Source organism: Coturnix japonica, chromosome 1 (assembly GCF_054131305.1).
Source record: "Coturnix japonica strain WE chromosome 1, WE-NBRP24, whole genome shotgun sequence".
NCBI classification, from domain to species: domain Eukaryota; kingdom Metazoa; phylum Chordata; class Aves; order Galliformes; family Phasianidae; genus Coturnix; species Coturnix japonica.
In genome coordinates, this window is record NC_140663.1 from 126,658,102 (window position 1) to 126,675,424 (window position 17,323).

The following is a 17,323-nucleotide window of genomic DNA, read 5'->3' on the forward strand; positions in this document are numbered from 1 at the left end:
GAGTTTGGGAGCGCATGTTCAGCTTATTGAGCAAGTTGGTGCTGGCAGGTGTGGGGCTTTACCACCTCATGAATGTGGTCTCCAGAACTGGCCGCTGTCTCCCTGTTTTGGGGGTTTCCCAATGCTGCGCCCAGTGAGGTCTCCCTGCTGCCACAGCTTGCTTTCCATTAGTTGTATGAGCTTTTTTTGTAGCACGGCTTGTAGCCACAGGCCAGCAGGAGTAGAGTAGCGATCATCCCCTTGTACTCTGCACCGGTGAGGCTGCACCTGAAGTTCTGTGCTCAGTTCTGGGCCCCTTGCTACAGGAAAGACACTGAGCACTTCCAGAGTAGGTGCAAAACTGGTGAGGGGTCTGGAGCCCAAGTCTTATGGGGAGCGTCTGAGGGAGCTGGGATTGTTCAGTCTGGAGAAGAGGAGATCTAGGGAAGACCTTATGGCTTTCTGCAACTACCTGAAAGGAGGTTGTAGTGAGGTAGAGGCTGGCCTCTTCTCCCAGGTAACAGTGATAGGACAAGAGGGAATGGCCTCAAGCTGCACCAGCGGAGGTTCTGGCTGGATGTTAGGAAAAACAGCTTATCAGAAGGAACGGTGAGGCACTGGCACAGGCTGCCTAGAGAGGGGGTGGAAATCACTGTTAAAGAACAGTGTGGATGTGGCCCTGAGGGACATGGTTAGTGGGCATGGTGGAGATGGGCTGGGGTTGCACTAGGTGATCTTAGAGGTCTTTCCAGCCTTACTGATTCCATGATTCCATGATTGTTTACACAGGCTGCTATGTTAAAAATATGCATAACTCTTGGCTTTGTTGTGCAAAAGTCATGTCACACAGTCTTTAATACCGGTTGGATGTTTTGTCTGCATTTTGCCCTTTTTCTGCAGGGTGACTTGTTCATAATATCAATATTTACAGTAGAGAAGTCTCCCGGTGGAGCCTGTAAAATCAACAGCTATTTCAGCTTGAGGGGCCTAGAGTGAAGATGTTGCAATGCCAAGTGCCTCATCTTGGTGAAAATGAGACTTTTTTGCTGGCTTCTGCCCCCAGTCACCTTTTTCCCTGGGAATTTTCCTTGTTGTTGGTTTCTTTTGTAATATTATTTGTTTTGCATGCTGCTTCTGCTGCCATAAATGCTTTCCTTTCTTATTTTCTCTCACTCACAGTGGGTTTTGTTATGTCTTCTTATTTTTTTAGGTATAACTAGAACCTCTGAGGCATGCTTTTATACAGTAAGACCTTGTTTTCCAGGTCTCTGGAATTTGCAGCTTTTCCCATCTTTGTTCTGAAAAGAGCAACCCCCCATTCCTCTATGTCAGTAACACAGATTATGGGATGTTTGGTATCACATGTACCATAGAATGCCAGCGTTCTCTCCCAGTGCTAGACCAGAGTCAACTGTGAGTGTCCTACATACTGATAAGCCTTTGTGATTGATCTGATATTCAGCATGACTTGAAAGAATCCCAATTATACAAGAAGGCAAATGTAGGATTAAATCTGTGGTAGTCTTCATCACAATACTCATAAATGTATTATTAGTAGCCTTACTGCAGAAATATTTAGTGCAAGAAGACTAAAATCAAGTTTTCTTAGCAAACTCATAAATGTGGAATTAATCTTTTCCTGGATTTCTTGTCCTGAGGATGTTCTGCAATTCCTCCCTCTCAAATCCACCTGCTGGAACTGCAAAAGAAAGTTTCTTCACCATAAGCTAAAAGAAACACCATTTCTCTTTCCCCTGCTGTTGCTTCATTGTATTGCAGGACCTATCAGCACAGGAAGTGTAAATGTGTTTAAAAGAGATTGCACATGTGTATGGCAAATGGGTTCATTCATGACCTCTCAGACTCATGCAACTTCTTGCTCAGGAAGTCTGTACATCATTGATTACCAGCAGCCATGATAGCAGCACAAGGAAGGATCACGGTGTACTCAACACATTACTGACAGTGTTTTTCAGCACCAAGCTTTTCTGTTACCAGAAAATGGGTGAAGAATGAGGGACTCTGCATCTGGTTTGATAGAGCCTTTCTGTGGCCTCTTGACAAGACATTCAAGTTTACAACAATATCAAAGTTATTTTATGTATTCAGGCAGGCATTAGGCTTATTTAAAACTGCGAACAGTATCACCTTTACCATGTGTCTGAGTTAACGGAGGAATGCTTCAGTAGGAAAATGCCACAGAGGGATGAAGGCAAGGAAATGCTCTGGTTCACTGCTGTCATTCCATGTGCCTCTTCAACCAGTCGATGTATCTGGATACCCTTGTGTAAACCCCATAGCTGCCTTCAACAGCACAACCCTTTCCCCAGCTGACAATCCCAGTCAGAAACCAGGTGTTCTTATACTTCGTAGCGTGAGGTCCACCACTGTCTCCCTTGCAGGAGTCTTTTTTGCCAGTCAGGTCTCCTGCACAGAACATATTCTCAGTGACGTTTAACTTAGCCTGCTTTTCACATTCTTGTGTCTTTACACGTGGCAAATCAACTCGCATCAGAAAAGTAGAAGTAGCCCCTCCATCTAGTAGCCGTCCCCATCCGCTCACCGTTGAGAACTTAATGGAGGACAGCTCGTATATTGCAAACCGTTTTTCAGGCAAACATATTGGCACCACGAAATCGGTGAGATTCACGGGTGTTTCCAGCTTCAAGAGGGCAATGTCATGATTGACTTGTCCATTGATGTATTCTTCGTGTCTGATGATCTTGCTAACTGCACGTTCTTGCTCAGTTTTCTCATCAACTTTTATTGAGTATTCACCTGGAAAAGTTAATGATTGCAAGTCATGTTGGCCAGAAACTGGATTCCTTGGGAGTTTGTGGGTGGATGCAGGAGATTTCTAATCTGACTCTTTTTGGTTTTCACTCTGGTTTCTCAGAAGGAGAAATTAAGACAACCACAGCTTGATAACACGGGGAAGGGAGATACATACCCAGCCTCACGCGGAGCTGTTTGGTATGAGCGTAATCCAGGCAATGAGCTGCAGTCACCACCCACTCTGGCGAGAGCAGACTACCACCACACTTCCCTTTCTTATCCTGTATTATAAGGGCCTGCCAACAGAAAGCAAGTTTTTTACTTAAATCTCAATAGAGTCCAGTTTTATATTGCTTCTTTCTGCCATCATACACAACTGTGCTTGAAAATACTATTCCGATTTTGCAGAGAATTTAGGAGGGAGGAGTTTTCTGATCAACATTTTCTCCATTTTTTAAGCATAGATCCTGTGTATTATGGCCAAGAGTGTATCCCTAGGTCAAGTTCTTAGCAGTATGGTTAACGATGGAGGGATCAGGAAGCAGAGGAGGTTATATTACTACTCAACTCTTAGGAAAGTAGGCATTCAGAACCAGGCTGAGATGCGTGATTGAAACAGGTAGAGCTGCTGGGTGTAGATGGTTTGCCCAAACCTTACACTTTTGATGCATTTTAACATAACACATTTAAAATACTGAATGGCTTCACGAGAAAAACAGCAATGACAATGTTAAATATTAGTGGAAGACTCACTTGCCATGGACATTCACCTGGTGGACAGGTGACACCACCTACTATTCTCCCCCGAGCAGTCACATTCTTTTTTGCCAGCACTGGTATTTTTCCACAAGGGTATTTCACTGAAAAAGGAAAAAGAGTAACAAGTGTGATTTCATTGCACTGAATTCACAGCAAACTGTCACAGACTGATTCTTATGAACATCTTCAGTGGAGCTTTGTTAGCTGAAAAACAGGTTCATAGTGTGGGAGCATGGGCTCTCAGAAGTCACCCAAAGCAGCTCAGCAGGCAGGTAGTTTTTTGTCTGCAAACAGACAGATGTGGCTTCACACTGATGGATTCATATACCACCACCATGACTCCTGCTATGTCTCTAAGTCTGCTTTTGTTCAGGTCATCTTTCATTCTTCCAAACTGCACTTATCAGTCAGAGGTCTTTGTATAGCCTGAGCATGTGTGTGAAGACTGGCAATAATTGAGTCTCGAGGACCAAACCTGCTTCTTAGCCACAGTGCAGAAGAAACCATGCTGTTTTGTATACATCCTTCACACAGAAGATGCAAAGAGCCTGTTGCTAGAATCTTGGGGTGCCAGATGTGCTGTAACTTAACACACCATCCCTCACCCCTTACGTCCAGCAATTGTTCTGCAGTAACACTGATGAGAAGTGCTCTCACTTCATCATTCTGGGAGCCATGGCTCTGAGTTGAATGCATCTCCATGATGCCTCCAGGGATGGGGCACCACAGCTTCTTTGGGCAGCTGTGCCAGCGCCTCACCGCCCTCCGAGTGAAGAATTTCTTCCTACCATCTGATCTAAATTTCCCCTCTCTTTGTTTAAAACCACTCCCCCTTGTCCTGTCACTATCTGCTCATTTAAAAAGTTGCCCCCCCCCCTCTGTTTATGATTTTCCTTTAAGTACTGGAAGGTCTCAATAAGGTCTTCTGACAGGCTGAACAAAGCCAGTTCCTTCAGGCTTTCCTTATAGGAGAGGTGCTTCAGCACTCGGGCCATCCTGATTGCCTCCTCTGGACCTGCTCCAATAGCTCCACATCCCTCCTGTGCTGGGGGCCCCAGACCTGGATGCAGTACTGCAGGTGAGGCCTCATGAGTTCTGCATTCTTGCAGCATGCAGTCAGCAATATTGGTATTTTGGCTCCATGAAGGCAGCAACAACAAGTGCATCTTCCTCTCTTCAAGCAGGCAAAGATGCACTTTAAGGCCTATGGGGCATATCAAATTCTTTGCTCTCAGCTTTTCAAAGAAGCAGCTTCCCCATCACGTGGCATTGCAGAATCTGCTTATAAGGGATAAGCACATTACCAGTAATTTTTTTAATAGATTTGCTGTTGTTGAGAGCTGGGTTGTCATTATCAGTTCTCCGCATGAATGCTCCATTGCTGCATGTGTATGAGGGCACTGCCCTCAGAACTGCTTCTTTAGCCCTGAGCACGTGCTCCCTGCGGCTCTGCCCATTATGTGTGCAGCCCTGGGGGCCTCTTTTTCCCCTCTAATAACGTAACTGAAGGAGGCACCTGCAACAGAGTTAGGTGCCAGCTGAGCTATTGGGAAAACAATAGTTTTCAATAGTGCCGCTCTGCTACACAGAGGCTCGAATCCCGGGGGCTGGACTCGATGATCTCTAAGGTTCCTTCCAACCTGCACGAAACTATGAAACTATGAAACTATGAAAACAATGAATTTGTGCTTATGGAGTCCGAATTAGCATTTACCTTGTTGGAAGAGTGAAAGAAATATCTATCTGTACTGTCTAGAGCAACACTGAGTGTGCTGGGTCCTACTAAACGTCTCACAGGAGGGGACTTCTGGGGACAAGAAGAGGAGGGGTCCAAAGGGGCCACTGGCTGGTGAGGGCCATGTTCAAGCAGATGTCCTGGAGTGCAGCCTGAATGCATTGAACCCCTTGCAGTGAGGGCTGCAGACCCAATTCAGCTGCCTCAGGTAGAGGCTCAGCAGATCTCACCAGTGCTTTTAGGGTGGGCTCAGTGCACACGCTTTCCATACTGCTTTTTTGGGGTGCTTCAGCAGAAGCCCAGACTACCATTCTAAGCTCTGCCCTAGAAGAAGGAGTAGGGAGCTGACATTTATGCATGACACCTCCTAAAATGTAGGCAATTGAAAAGTTTTCTCACAGGGGTGGCTTAAAGTAAGCATGGGGCACACGGCATCCTACCTTGGGGAATGCAGGACACACCATCACTTGCTAAGGCATAGCCCTCTGCACAGAAGCACACTCGTTTTTCAGACTGCTTGTCAGCACAGTACTGCTCACAGCCGCCATTGTCGTAAATGCACTTCAGGTTCTCGGCCACAGCTAAAGGCAGAGAAAGAGCATTAAGGTTTCTGAAGGTGGATTTTGGTGCTTAATACAATTGAATTACAGCTTAAAATGTTGACAGGGAGGTGAGGCAGACAGGCAGGTTTCAGTGATTTATATACAACAACTGCATCAAAAGCTGCTGCTGCTTGGCAAAGCTCTGTAGGAAGAACTCCAGGGACAAGGAAGGAAGAGCCGTACTTAGGATGCATGTGTAGCTTGGCTCTCATTCACTCACTGCATTATGCTTCTAAGCCAAAGCAACTTCAGCTCTTGGGTAGGAAAAAAACATCCTTCTTTTCTCTCAGCTGGTTCAAAATCATCATAGCATGAGAATTATGTTGGTACTGAGCAGTGCCCAGCTGGTTAAAGCCATCAGTATTGATCACTCCTGTACATCTCAGGATATATTTGAGTTAGCAGTGATGGGTTAGTTTTGTTAAGCCACATCAGCACTGACCTATTTCACAGCTCTTGCCTTCGTACTCTGGAGGACAGCGGCAGACGTAATCCTGAAACTGGTCATCGCAGCTCCCTCCATTCTGACAAGGGTTGGAGTCACATTGGTTGGGGTCTGCAAAAACAGGCAGCGTCAGCCTGGGTCACGCGAGGAACGGCGGCAGTGGGAGCATCACTGCAGCTGCGAGGAAGCATGGAGTGCTCCTACCAGAATAGATGTGCCAGAACTCTTGCTGGAAGAAAAAGGTGAGAGATTTAATTAAAGAAGTCACTCAGATGAAGCCCTATGGCCCCTGTAGCATAGGATGGCTTGCAGACTGCCACAGCGGTGCCATTTTTGCTGTTGTGATCAATGAAAGAGAACATCCATAAAATAGTGTACATTATTTTCCACATTCTATATTACTTTCATGCCAGCAGACAAGGGCACAGTGTAATGCACACTGATAGTTTTATCCATCAATAGCCTGTGACTATTCATATGAAGTGGGAGGGACTGAAGCAAGCACTGCACAGTGTGGTGACTGAAGGGATTGTCAGCCCTGGGATTACTGGGAGGCTGGAGGGTCATAGAATCATTCAGAAGGGTTGGGAGGAGCCTCTGGAGATCATCTATTCCAATCCCACTGCTGAAGCATGTTCCCTGCAGTGGGTTGAGAGGGAAAATGTCCAGGTGGGTTTTGAATACATTCATAGAAGGAGGCTCCGCAACCTACCTCTCTGGGCAGCCTGAGATAGCTTAGAGTGAATCCACCTTCCCACTGCCCCCCAACATGGCGCTTTCTTTTCCCCTCATGATTTGAAGAGGCAAAGCACACCCTTTTACAGCAGAGAGCCCACCTGCCCAGCCCTGTGTTACTTACTGTCCTCTCATCATCACGGTAGATCTCTCTTGCTTCCTCAAATGAACACTTTTCTTCCATGCATTCTCGCTCTAGTGACCCCAGCTTTATCTCTTCAAAGAAGCTATTGGCTCTTCTGTGCCTTTGAAAAATGCTGTTCGCCTCTTCCTGCTTTAAAAAGACTGTAAAACAGTGGCATGTTGAGTTGGTCATATGTCTGCGCACTCCAGAAAGAAAGGGCAGGGAGGAGGATTTCCTCTGAAAGCTTTTCTGCTTTCTGAGCTGTTTATGAGAAGCTGGGAAAATGCACACAGGCCTCCAGAGCCTCCTTCCTCTGGTGTGCTTCCTGGCACGTCAAGTGACAGCACTTGGATCCCACAGAGCCCAGAGCTCATGAGAAAACGGCATAGTATCTCAGTGCTGGATGTCAGTGACTCCTAAAGCATCGTCACACATGATAAAATAGGTCTCTACATGTGTCATGAAGTTTCTTCGAATTCTAGGAGCTGAAATGCATTTATCTAGATTCATCTAATACTGATTGATGTGTATGGCAACACTCAGCTGTCCTGTACTCACCGTGGTAACCCACTTGGTGGTGCGTCAGGCAGTCAGGCTTAAGTTCCCAGTTCTCTGTTCCTCAATAGTTTTATCTCAAAACCTTTCACACTTTCACAAACCCACAGGCTGGCTAACTACCTTCCAGTGTACCCTCATCTCTCTTGTACAGACGAGCCCAGCACTCCAGCTGTGGCCTCACCAATGCTGAGCAGGGCACGCTGCTGACTCATCTTCAACATGGCATCCACTGGAACTCCTGGGTCCTTTTCTGCAGAGCTGACTTCTAGCTGGGTGCCTGGAGCTGTTTCTCCTTCATGTGGTTCCTATCAGCCCATCTCTCCAACCTGTCAAGGTCCCGCTGAATGTCAGCATGACCCTGTGGTGAATCAGCAGCTCCCCTCAGTTTCGTGCCATCTGCAAATTTACTGAGGGTACACCTTACCCCATTGCCTGGATTGTTAATGAAGATGTTAAACAGGACTGGAGCCAAAACTGACTCGTGGGGTACTCTGCTTGTGCCCTTTGGACCTGCAGGTGGGATCTCCTTGCCACTGTTTGGCCACAGATACAGAAACAGTGCTTAATATAGCCTCTGTAAGTTCTCTGAAGGGTTAAAGTACTCATTTACCATATACCTCATTTATCACAGGATGTTCATAAACATTTGTCCATCGTAGGAATGTTAGCTGAGTTGTTCTGCTGAGATCGAGTCAGGCTGTGTGCATTTAATATGACTTTCTTTAAGGTCTTATACTTAACTTCACACTGCAGATACATTGCATACATATCAGCCTACATCCAGACCCCAACAGGGCAACGTGCAAAGTGCGTGGATAGCAACACCCTCCCCCTTCCATTCCTATGTCCTCTACTTATTTACATTGGAACATTTTAGACTTTAACATATTTCTTCCAGCCCTGTTCATCACAATTTGAGAGACCTGGTCAGCAGACACCTGAGAACCACGTAGCACTGGTTCTACTGTATTCATCTAGACGCTGTTTTTCAGGCACACACCGAAGCTACCATGGAGCTGCCACTTCACTTCCTTTTGCTGCTTCAGAAGCACAGTGCCCTTCCCTTCTCTAATTTCTTGTCAGCTGAGTGCCAGGCTGTCGGTTCTCTGCTTTACAAAGTTCCACAACTCAATAGACAACATAGCTGCTCCAGCTACCCTCCCTGTGAGGGCAGCTGACATGGTTGCAAGAGACACACAGGAGCATGGAAGGGGTTTCCCTCAGCTGGTAGAATAAACACACAGCTGCCATCACCAAAAGCAAGAGCCTTAGGATAACTTGAAGGACAAAGGTTTCTATGTGCAACAGTGGAGAGCTCTTCTGCCAGTGAGCTTATTGCAGCTATATACCCTGTGACATACCTGCTTCCAGAGAAGGAGGAACCAGCAGCGGGAAGCAGAGCAGCAAAACCATGCACTGCCTGGAAACCATGCTGACCCCACAAGCTGGAGTCCTGGCGGCGTATTGACGCTTCAGAGCTGGCTGTTGGGCCAAAGGGCTCAGCCTCCAATGCTGGGAGCCAGAGGAGGGGCCGGAGAGTCATGGGAACCTCAATGATTAGGGTGAAGCGCGAGGCACAGCCTGAAGCCTGCCTCTATAGGGAACTGCTGTTGTGTAAAGGCTGTGCAATAGCCTTTGCACAGCCTTTAGAGAGGCCAGGCCCCACAGCCACCTCACAGAAAGCCAGGCACAACCTCTCAGTGCTCCGCAGGACCAGCAGTTGTTGACAGCCAGCTTTTCCAATTTCACAGTCGTCACCCTGAACTTCTGACACTAATTAACCAGCAAAACGAACCCTATACCAGGTTCCTCTAACTGAGCTCTGAGCCGACCCACATCCCATTTTGTGAGCAACGATAGGGCTTTGTGGGGCTGATCTGCAAGTAACATTCTACCTGGGAAACAGGCAACCCTCAGATTTAGTGGAAATCGATTAGTGGCATCAGAACAGAGAGCTAACAACTAGCTTAGGTAAATGTTGACTTGAGATAGCGGCAAGGTAAAGAGCTTGTTTGCCTGGTTGCCCTCTCCTTAGCGTGTGCAGGGAAGGGACTGTTCTGCTGCTTCTCTGCCAGGCTCAGCTGGGTTCCTCACAGCTGGGAGCAGGGCCTCCAGCTGCTCTGCACACGTTCCCGTTGTTTGGTGGTGGTGCACGCCTGCTCTGAAACCTGCTTTCCTGAGGAGCATCCTTGGGGAAGGCTGCATCCTTGTCAGTGTGAACACCACTTGCCACCTTGCCTGAGGCCCAGCCTGGTCTCTGCCACCACCTCACTGATGTCCATGTGTCTGGGCCCTATGCCACTGCAGCATCACCACAGCTGGCTTGTCTGCTCCTCTGCTGCCCTATGGCTGAAGCAGTGCTCCTTTCTTCTTCTGTCGGCTGCCCGGAAGCATGGGAGATTTCAGTTTTATTGTTTGAATACAGCAAAAAGCCACTGTTATTGCAGAGCCGAGGGAGAAGCCCAAATCGGTCCACATGGTGATAGCCCCTTTTCCAGGCTCCGAGATGGCTTGAGTGGGTGAGTTAGTAACTCCCATTTCTGTTGCACTAACCTGTAAACCTATGAATATTATGCCACTAGGCTTTAAAGCAAATCATTCCTTTTGTAGAATGCAAAGGAGGAATTTCTTTCCAAGAGAGGACTGTGTGCCCATCTGCCTGAGCTCTATGCCTGTGTGCAGTGTTATCTCACAGGGACAGCACAGAAGGCGGGGAGATGATAAAAGCCTAGAGGCTTTTTTTTTTTGTTTGCTTGTTCTGTTATGGGTGGCTATTCCAACACCAAACTGATTTGCCTCAGTTAAAACCCTTCAGAATGGAAACACAAACATCCATCTTTGATTTCCTACCACCATCTGCTGGTACAGGCAGCAGTGACCACAGAAATCCTCAGGGTAAATACAAATGCCACAGGTGTGTTTTAACACAACATTTCTACTTTACTGATAGACCTGATCCTGTTACAGGGTCTTGGACTTGTGGGCATTGGGCTCTGACTTGCCACCCTGTGGCTCAGTGTCATGGAGCCCTGAGAGAGCCCCTCGCAGATCTCCTTGACCCAGGTGGTAGCTCAGCCTCTTGATTTGAAAAGCCAAGGGCACTCCTCTGCATGGGGACAGCACTGACCCAACACAGGCTGCCCAGCCCCAGGAGCAAACATGCAGGAGGAGGTTGGTTTGTTTTTGGGAGCTGATCCAGCCAAAAACTGCTAGAAGGGGGTCACAGAAGAGGGAGAAACAACTCCCCCTCCACCCCAAGTGTGAACCCAGGAAGGAAACAGGAAGAGCTCGTAGAACTGTGGCTGGCAGCTGGCAAGTAAAGTCTGTGCTCCAACTTTGAGCTGGTGATCCAAGACATACGGAACTCAGGATGAACCCACAACGTTTATGATAGGAAATGTTTGTCAACAGAATTAAAAAGAAATGTATCTTCCTCCACAGGAGGCTGCTACATTAACAGAAGTAGACAAAAGCAACCAAATCCCAGTGAGAACTTAGTTGTATGGTGCAGGCCTTAGCCCAAATCACCTCCTACCATGGCATGGTGATCCTTTAAGCCATTAACTCATGAACATATAAGCACCTTTCTCATTGCGTGAGGGGCATGTATACATTCAGTTTCTCCTTTCTCACTTGCTTCACTGGTGGCCAGACATTTGCCTTCAACCTGTTCCACTGAGGCCACACAGCCAAGAGGACTGTGTACAGCAGGGAAGGAGCCATGGGACATGCAGTACTCTCTTGAAAGAGAGACATATGATGCCCATAAGCAACTATTGGACCATGATGCAAAAATAAAGCATGGAGCATGTCTGTATAAAGGCATTCAGCAAGAAGTGCTGACATTTATTCAAATCTTTATAATTACAATAGAGACCTCCTACTCTGAACCTCTAAATCACAACAGCAGTTTAAAAACAACAACAACAACAAAAAGGAAATCTATTAAAGTGCCATGATGTGGAGAAAACCATTGAAGTAACGCAAATGAACCGCAGTGAGAAATGAAAGGACAGTCTTATCCAAGCAATGACAGCAATACACAGGTAAATTATGTTACAGAATTTACAAAATAACTTACAGAGATGAAGATAAGCTGAATTTCATGCTGCCATCTCATTGTTAAATATCAGCCTAAGTATTCCCGATCAGCACAGTATCATATGGGATAATTAAAAGACTGGAGGATGTCTGTGTTGGAAAAGATGTCTGAATTAAAACCCTGGTCTGCATTTATATTGCAAGAAACCTAAGTGTGTATGAATTGTAAAGTGACACATCCAGCAGCATGAAGACTATAAATACATCCTTTACATTGATACAGCATATGTACACATTTACATATCTACACACACACATACACAGGCACATACATGCACATACACATGTGCATCGATGTGCGAGTATAGATGCGTATAATTTGTAGTGACCACAGTCAGCTGCTTTTTGATTGCATTTGGGTAGGGTTACTTTTGCAGCTCAGGACCAAGATCATCGTTTAGAATCTTTCTCCCTCAATTTCCTAAGCTGTGGGCTCTAATATCTGAATTTCCAGCACAAAGATAGACTTCTGGGCTTAGCCATCAGAAAGAGGGTCCAATAATTAATAGTAGTTTTGACTGACATTGAAAAATGTTGCTTATTATAAAGTTCATGATAGTTTTAAGTAATATGGCATACAAATCAGGTAAAAGCCTATTTTCATGTCATTTTTGTCACTTTGAATAAATCTGTAACAAACACCACTGACTAGAAGTGTCTGGTTTCTCAGCCTTTTAGGTATACCTGAAGATATGCTCTTGGCCCATAGTGAACTCACCGTAGTTTTCTTTGCCTATAACTGCATGCTAAGTGTTAGAGCTGAAGGTAACCATGAAATTAGTTTACTGAGATATCATCCAGTGAATAAGAACATTTGTGTTTCATTGTGCACCTGTGTAAGGAAGAAGATACTACTAAGTTGCCAAGGCTACGTAAACACAGATCTTGGTGAAGAGATTGGTTGTGAGGCCAAAATATTTCAAATAATAATAATAATAATAAAAACAAAACAAAACACCCAACTATTCCATTGCATGAATTATTATAAGGTTGGAAATGATAAAATGATTTCCTGTTCTGATGTTGTTATGGTCAGTGCATTGGTCATTTCTGCATCCATCTCTGAGATGCAGAAGAGTATCCTGAGGACCCAAGAGAAATGGCTCACCAAACTTACATCCTGCTGGCCGTAGGCATCCCATTGACTGCACTGTTTGAGGTACATCCAGGGAGAATGGGTATTTTGGGGAGGAGAAACTAAACTCTGATTTATTCTCCTCATATCTATCCTGTACAGCGATTGCTACGCTATTAGCTCACGGCAAGGATTCAGCACTCAGCACATTGTTTGCTCTCATTCAGATTCCGGATGTTATGAAATGATACAGTTCTGCAGAAACCTGATTGTATATCAGTGGGAAAATGTGTTTTACGCCAACACCTCTGCAGCTTCAAACTTCAGGAGAAGCCTCTACAATACCCTATTTCAGATCATTTAGTTTTTATTTACAACTTCACATTCAATGCACTTTTCACCAGGATCTTCTGTGAGAAATCTCTGAAAATCATCAGAGAAGACAGAGAAAACCAGACAGGCATCTCAGATTTTGGATATTGGGCTCAAAGTCCAGATTTACTTTCTGTGGAGGTGGGGTGAAAAATATGATGTTAGCCCTTAATGTCCGAGAAGCTGGTGCTGCTGGCATTGCAGCTATCACTGCAACTTGATGATGTGCTCAAAGTGCTGGAAGCAGTGCCTGATTCTGGGAAAGAAGAGAAAAATCGTAAGAAATATGGTTGTTGTTTTTCACAGCTTTCTCCCATAACAGGAATCTTCAGATAAACAGCCATTTATAGTAAGTAACCTACCAGAGCTGCTCAGAGACTGAGCTGATTTTGAATTGCCTATGAGCATCAGCAGATTGTTTGCTGGGATCCAACCTTCTCTACCAGTGGTCAGATTCTTCACATACCTATAAAAACAAAAACAGAGGTCAAACTGCTTCACTTGCTGCCTTTAAAAGTTCTGCACTCAGCACCTGCCTTCCACACACAGTTCTGTGTATGAAGATTCCAAACAGATCTGCTTACCAAAGTCCATCCTCCCCTTCACGAATCAGCTGAACTACATCTCCACCTTTCACTGCAAATTCTTCAGAAACTCCTTTCTCGTAATCAGTCACAACTGTATATTTACCAGGAGTCTGAATGCACAAAGGGAAAAAGACAAACTAATTATTTCTATTGGGTACTTTAAAGTATGTAGCAGCTTTTGTTACAAAAAACAGAGCACTTTTCCCTGCTTCCTCCTTCTTATGCACGTACACGTTGAAGACAGCGCAAATGAGCCTTATGAGGGGCAGCAAGACTTTGCTGTTTAATTATATGCAAATTCAGCATATGAATTCTCACAGCCTGAACAATATTCTGTTACAATAATTAAGTAAAATCTCTACCAAATAAAAGAAAAAAAATGCCAAGAGGTAAATAATGAACTGGAGAATTTGTGATGCGATATAAGTGATGTAGTAGCTGAGCTTGTCATTGCTTGACTATGGCATAAGCAGCCTCGCTGGTCTACAGGTACACGAAGGCACCTTTCCTACAATACAGGGCTGATTTAAGTGGGATATTTCCCACTACCCCAGGAATTCTGCTCAGCTGACAGTTTCAAAGCAGACACTTCCCTTCTCACAAGTATCAGAAACATTCCTACATACTGTCACACTTCACAGTAATGTTTGCTTAGCTCAATTAGGAAAGCATTTCTGTTTACCAGCTTCATCTCATTCCCCCCTCCACCTCCTCCTCCGTCTTCTTCTGCATCCGATGAATTCAGTGGCTCCTCAGCACTGGACCAGCCATCATTTTCTTCAGATGCATCAAGAGAATGAGATGTTTTAGCCCAACCTTGGTGAACAAAAAGCCGACAGTTAAGGTTTCAGCAACGTAACACTGTGTGGGAGAAGTGTTCTTCCCCTGATAATCACTCCAATGATCAACATAACAGGAGGAAATCTTGACAGGGGGAAGTTACTACAGCCACTAGGTAAAATTCACAGCTAGCAAAAGGTTCCCATGAGGCTAAGCAGATCTCTGGTGATACACAGCAGTGAATTTGGCCCTTTGGATTTATGGAGATGGAAACAACGCAAATTCCCAACCAAAAAATTAGCTTTTTCTGCCTTACACAAGTTCAGTGATGGAAGATGCTCTTCCTCTAAGGAGGCCATAAAGGATATGAGAGAGTGTTTTGTGGGAAAAGGATGACCATATATGGCTGTCACATAAGACAACCTAACCAGGTTGGAATGAGGGATGGATGGGCATTCTGATGAGCATTTGCATCTGTCAAAGAACTCAACAGGAGTTACAGGCACTCTGCACTTCATGTTATGAGCTGCATTGTCAGGTTGACACAAGGACACTTTACCATGCTGAATCGTCTCAGTGTTAAGTCACAGCACCAAGAAACATGAGAACAATCTGCTGCCTGTCCCTTATGGCCAAATGTTCCTTGTTCTCTCTAAAGGTGAAGCATTTCATGTATTCCTGATGCTGGATCACAACCAAGGCTCATAAAATCCTTTTCCAGATTAAGCTACAGTAAGTTTCACTAGCAGAATGCTTCTCACTGAGGCAAGCAGCTGCTAATACATGTGCTGAGCTTATAATGAACAAGTCAGAATAAAAAGAACAAATAAACAGTTCCAAGTAATGTTTCAGTTCAAGTTAGATAGTAACAAAAAGAAAACTCAATGAAAAAGATCAAAGGAGAAAGGAAAACCTCCCAGCCTTTAGCCTTTTTAGCTAACTACGAGTTAAGGCGGGAGAGCATCTGCATTTTCCCTTTTCAGCGCATTTAACATTCGCCACCCAGCTGCTCATGCCAGGTGCATTAAGGCTAAAATAGTGCATTGTCAGAGTGAAGTCAAAGCAATCCAAAAAAGCACACTCAGAGCACACCAAACCAAGCAGGTCTTTTACCTCGCCTATGCTGCTGGATGCCCTGCACAAGGCCAGAAGTGCTGACCCGTTTGGCCCTGTCCAAGGTCAAGAATGACATCTGTGAAGAAACTGAGTAATAAATTCCTGCTGTATTCCATGCAAATTTCTTTGGAAACACACATCCTAGCAGAGCTCCCTATGAAGGCAGGAAACATAAGGAAATGGCAGAGTCCTACAAAGAGTGAAAGCTATGGAGAAATGAGCAAGCTTAGGTTTCATGGTGCCATGAAACATGAGAAGTCACGAGTTGCTTCTCTTCAGAAACCAGCTTGCTGATTTCTTTAGGATCCATCTCCAATATATGATGTCATCACTAATTCATTTTCCTTGAGCTCACGGGGATGTGAGTAGGTGTGATGCTGCCATGAAAGGAAAGGAGTGAGAGGAACAATGTACTCTGCACTGTGAAGCTGAGAGCAGCACCTGGTGCAGCCTCACCCTAAAGTAGCTGAGCCCACTGCCTGCTCATCTCAGTTTGTGTCCTTGAGGAAGAAGCTAAAACATCAAAATATATCAGAAGATGCAAGACAGAAAGAAGGAATTACTAAATACAGAGTTTCTGTGGGTGTCTGCTCAGGGATCACACTGCTTCCCGTTCAGACACTGTGCTGCACAAAGTTTCTCCAGCACAGCAGCAAAAGCAGCATCATCTCCACAGGTGAGAAAAAGATTAATGGCTGTGAAAACCTAAAGAGGAGGAGGAGGGTAGGGCTCAAAACAGCTTAATCTTTAGAATAATATTCTCTAAGAGATGGCCACAGGAAGACAGCCAAGAAGAGAGGAAATATTTGTCATGTATTCCTTAGTTACTTGATCTCAAGGATTTGTACTGAAACCTTTGCCAATAAGCCTTGCTAGTCAGGAAGGGGTCATTTGACTGAAATGCTTTATGTTCACTATGTAGCTGTAGGTTGGGAAGACAGGAGGCAGAACACTGCTATGGTTCAGCTACAGCATTTGGAGTTAAAAGGATGCTGAAAATTGCTTTCAGGGGTACGTGGATATTTGTGGATTATGAGATGCGGTAACACACTACCTCTTACACCAAAAGGAGTTGGATCACTCACTACTTCGTGCCGTTTAGCTTTTTTGTCAGGACTGGTAGGAGAAGCTGCAGGAGGATGAATAGGCAAAAAAACACAGAAGAGAGATATTGAGGAACTGGAAAAAGAGAGACGAGGTGGATTGCATGCTAAATACCTTTGAGTTTACACTGGAAAACAAATAGATTTCTGAGATCACTCTAATTTGAGATGCCATTGCTCAACTACAGAAGTTAATTATTCACATAATTTTTTTTTTATTATTTTTTATTATTTTTTTTTTTAAAGATAAATTGACCAATTGCTTTATGGTAACAGATAACGCCTAATTCATTTCAAAACGTTTACATATACTTTCAAGTGAATACAATTAATTTCAATGTTAGACAAATATTACCAATTTAAACAATTGCTTTTATACCAATCTAGTGCTACAGCAGTACCTGGTCCTGTAAGAAGGATCATTGGCAATGTCTGGCTTTTAGCAGTAGAAGATGGAGTTTCTGTCAAGGCAAGCAT

General features: G+C 44.8%; 2 protein-coding genes across 44 annotated transcripts in view; both read right to left on the minus strand.

The window, feature by feature from the left end:
* Nucleotides 1–1,947: 1,947 nt before the first annotated feature.
* On the minus strand, nt 1,948–9,600 carry F7 (coagulation factor VII). Of its 2 annotated transcripts, none has more exons than XM_032441996.2 (8): nt 9,074–9,600; nt 7,155–7,315; nt 6,500–6,524; nt 6,293–6,406; nt 5,689–5,829; nt 3,508–3,614; nt 2,930–3,050; nt 1,948–2,757 (listed from the first exon to the last, which is right to left on the minus strand). In XM_032441996.2, the coding sequence occupies exons 1-8, from the start codon at nt 9,141–9,143 to the stop codon at nt 2,219–2,221; spliced, it is 1,278 nt and encodes a 425-aa protein (XP_032297887.2). In that variant the 5' UTR covers nt 9,144–9,600; the 3' UTR covers nt 1,948–2,218. The 2 variants fall into 2 exon arrangements, with proteins under 2 accessions (XP_032297887.2, XP_032297889.2); XM_032441998.2 differs by lacking the exon at nt 9,074–9,600 and adding an exon at nt 7,894–8,993.
* Nucleotides 9,601–11,529: 1,929 nt separating this feature from the next.
* MCF2L (MCF.2 cell line derived transforming sequence like) overlaps nt 11,530–17,323 on the minus strand; it is a 141,796-nt gene continuing 136,002 nt past the window's right edge. For 13 of the 42 annotated variants that reach the window (XM_085534693.1, XM_085534624.1, XM_085534661.1 and 10 more), the window contains 7 exons: nt 17,248–17,307; nt 16,798–16,872; nt 15,741–15,830; nt 14,530–14,663; nt 13,845–13,957; nt 13,623–13,726; nt 11,530–13,516 (listed from right to left, as the gene is read on the minus strand). In XM_085534693.1, the coding sequence (XP_085390819.1) occupies nt 13,422–13,516; nt 13,623–13,726; nt 13,845–13,957; nt 14,530–14,663; nt 15,741–15,830; nt 16,798–16,872; nt 17,248–17,307 (671 nt within the window). In that variant the 3' untranslated portion in view covers nt 11,530–13,421. Of the gene's footprint in view, nt 13,517–13,622; nt 13,727–13,844; nt 13,958–14,529; nt 14,664–15,740; nt 15,831–16,797; nt 16,873–17,247; nt 17,308–17,323 lie in introns of those variants that run through there. The other 29 variants (XR_014941685.1, XM_085534671.1, XM_085534678.1 and 26 more) reach the window with 6 other exon arrangements.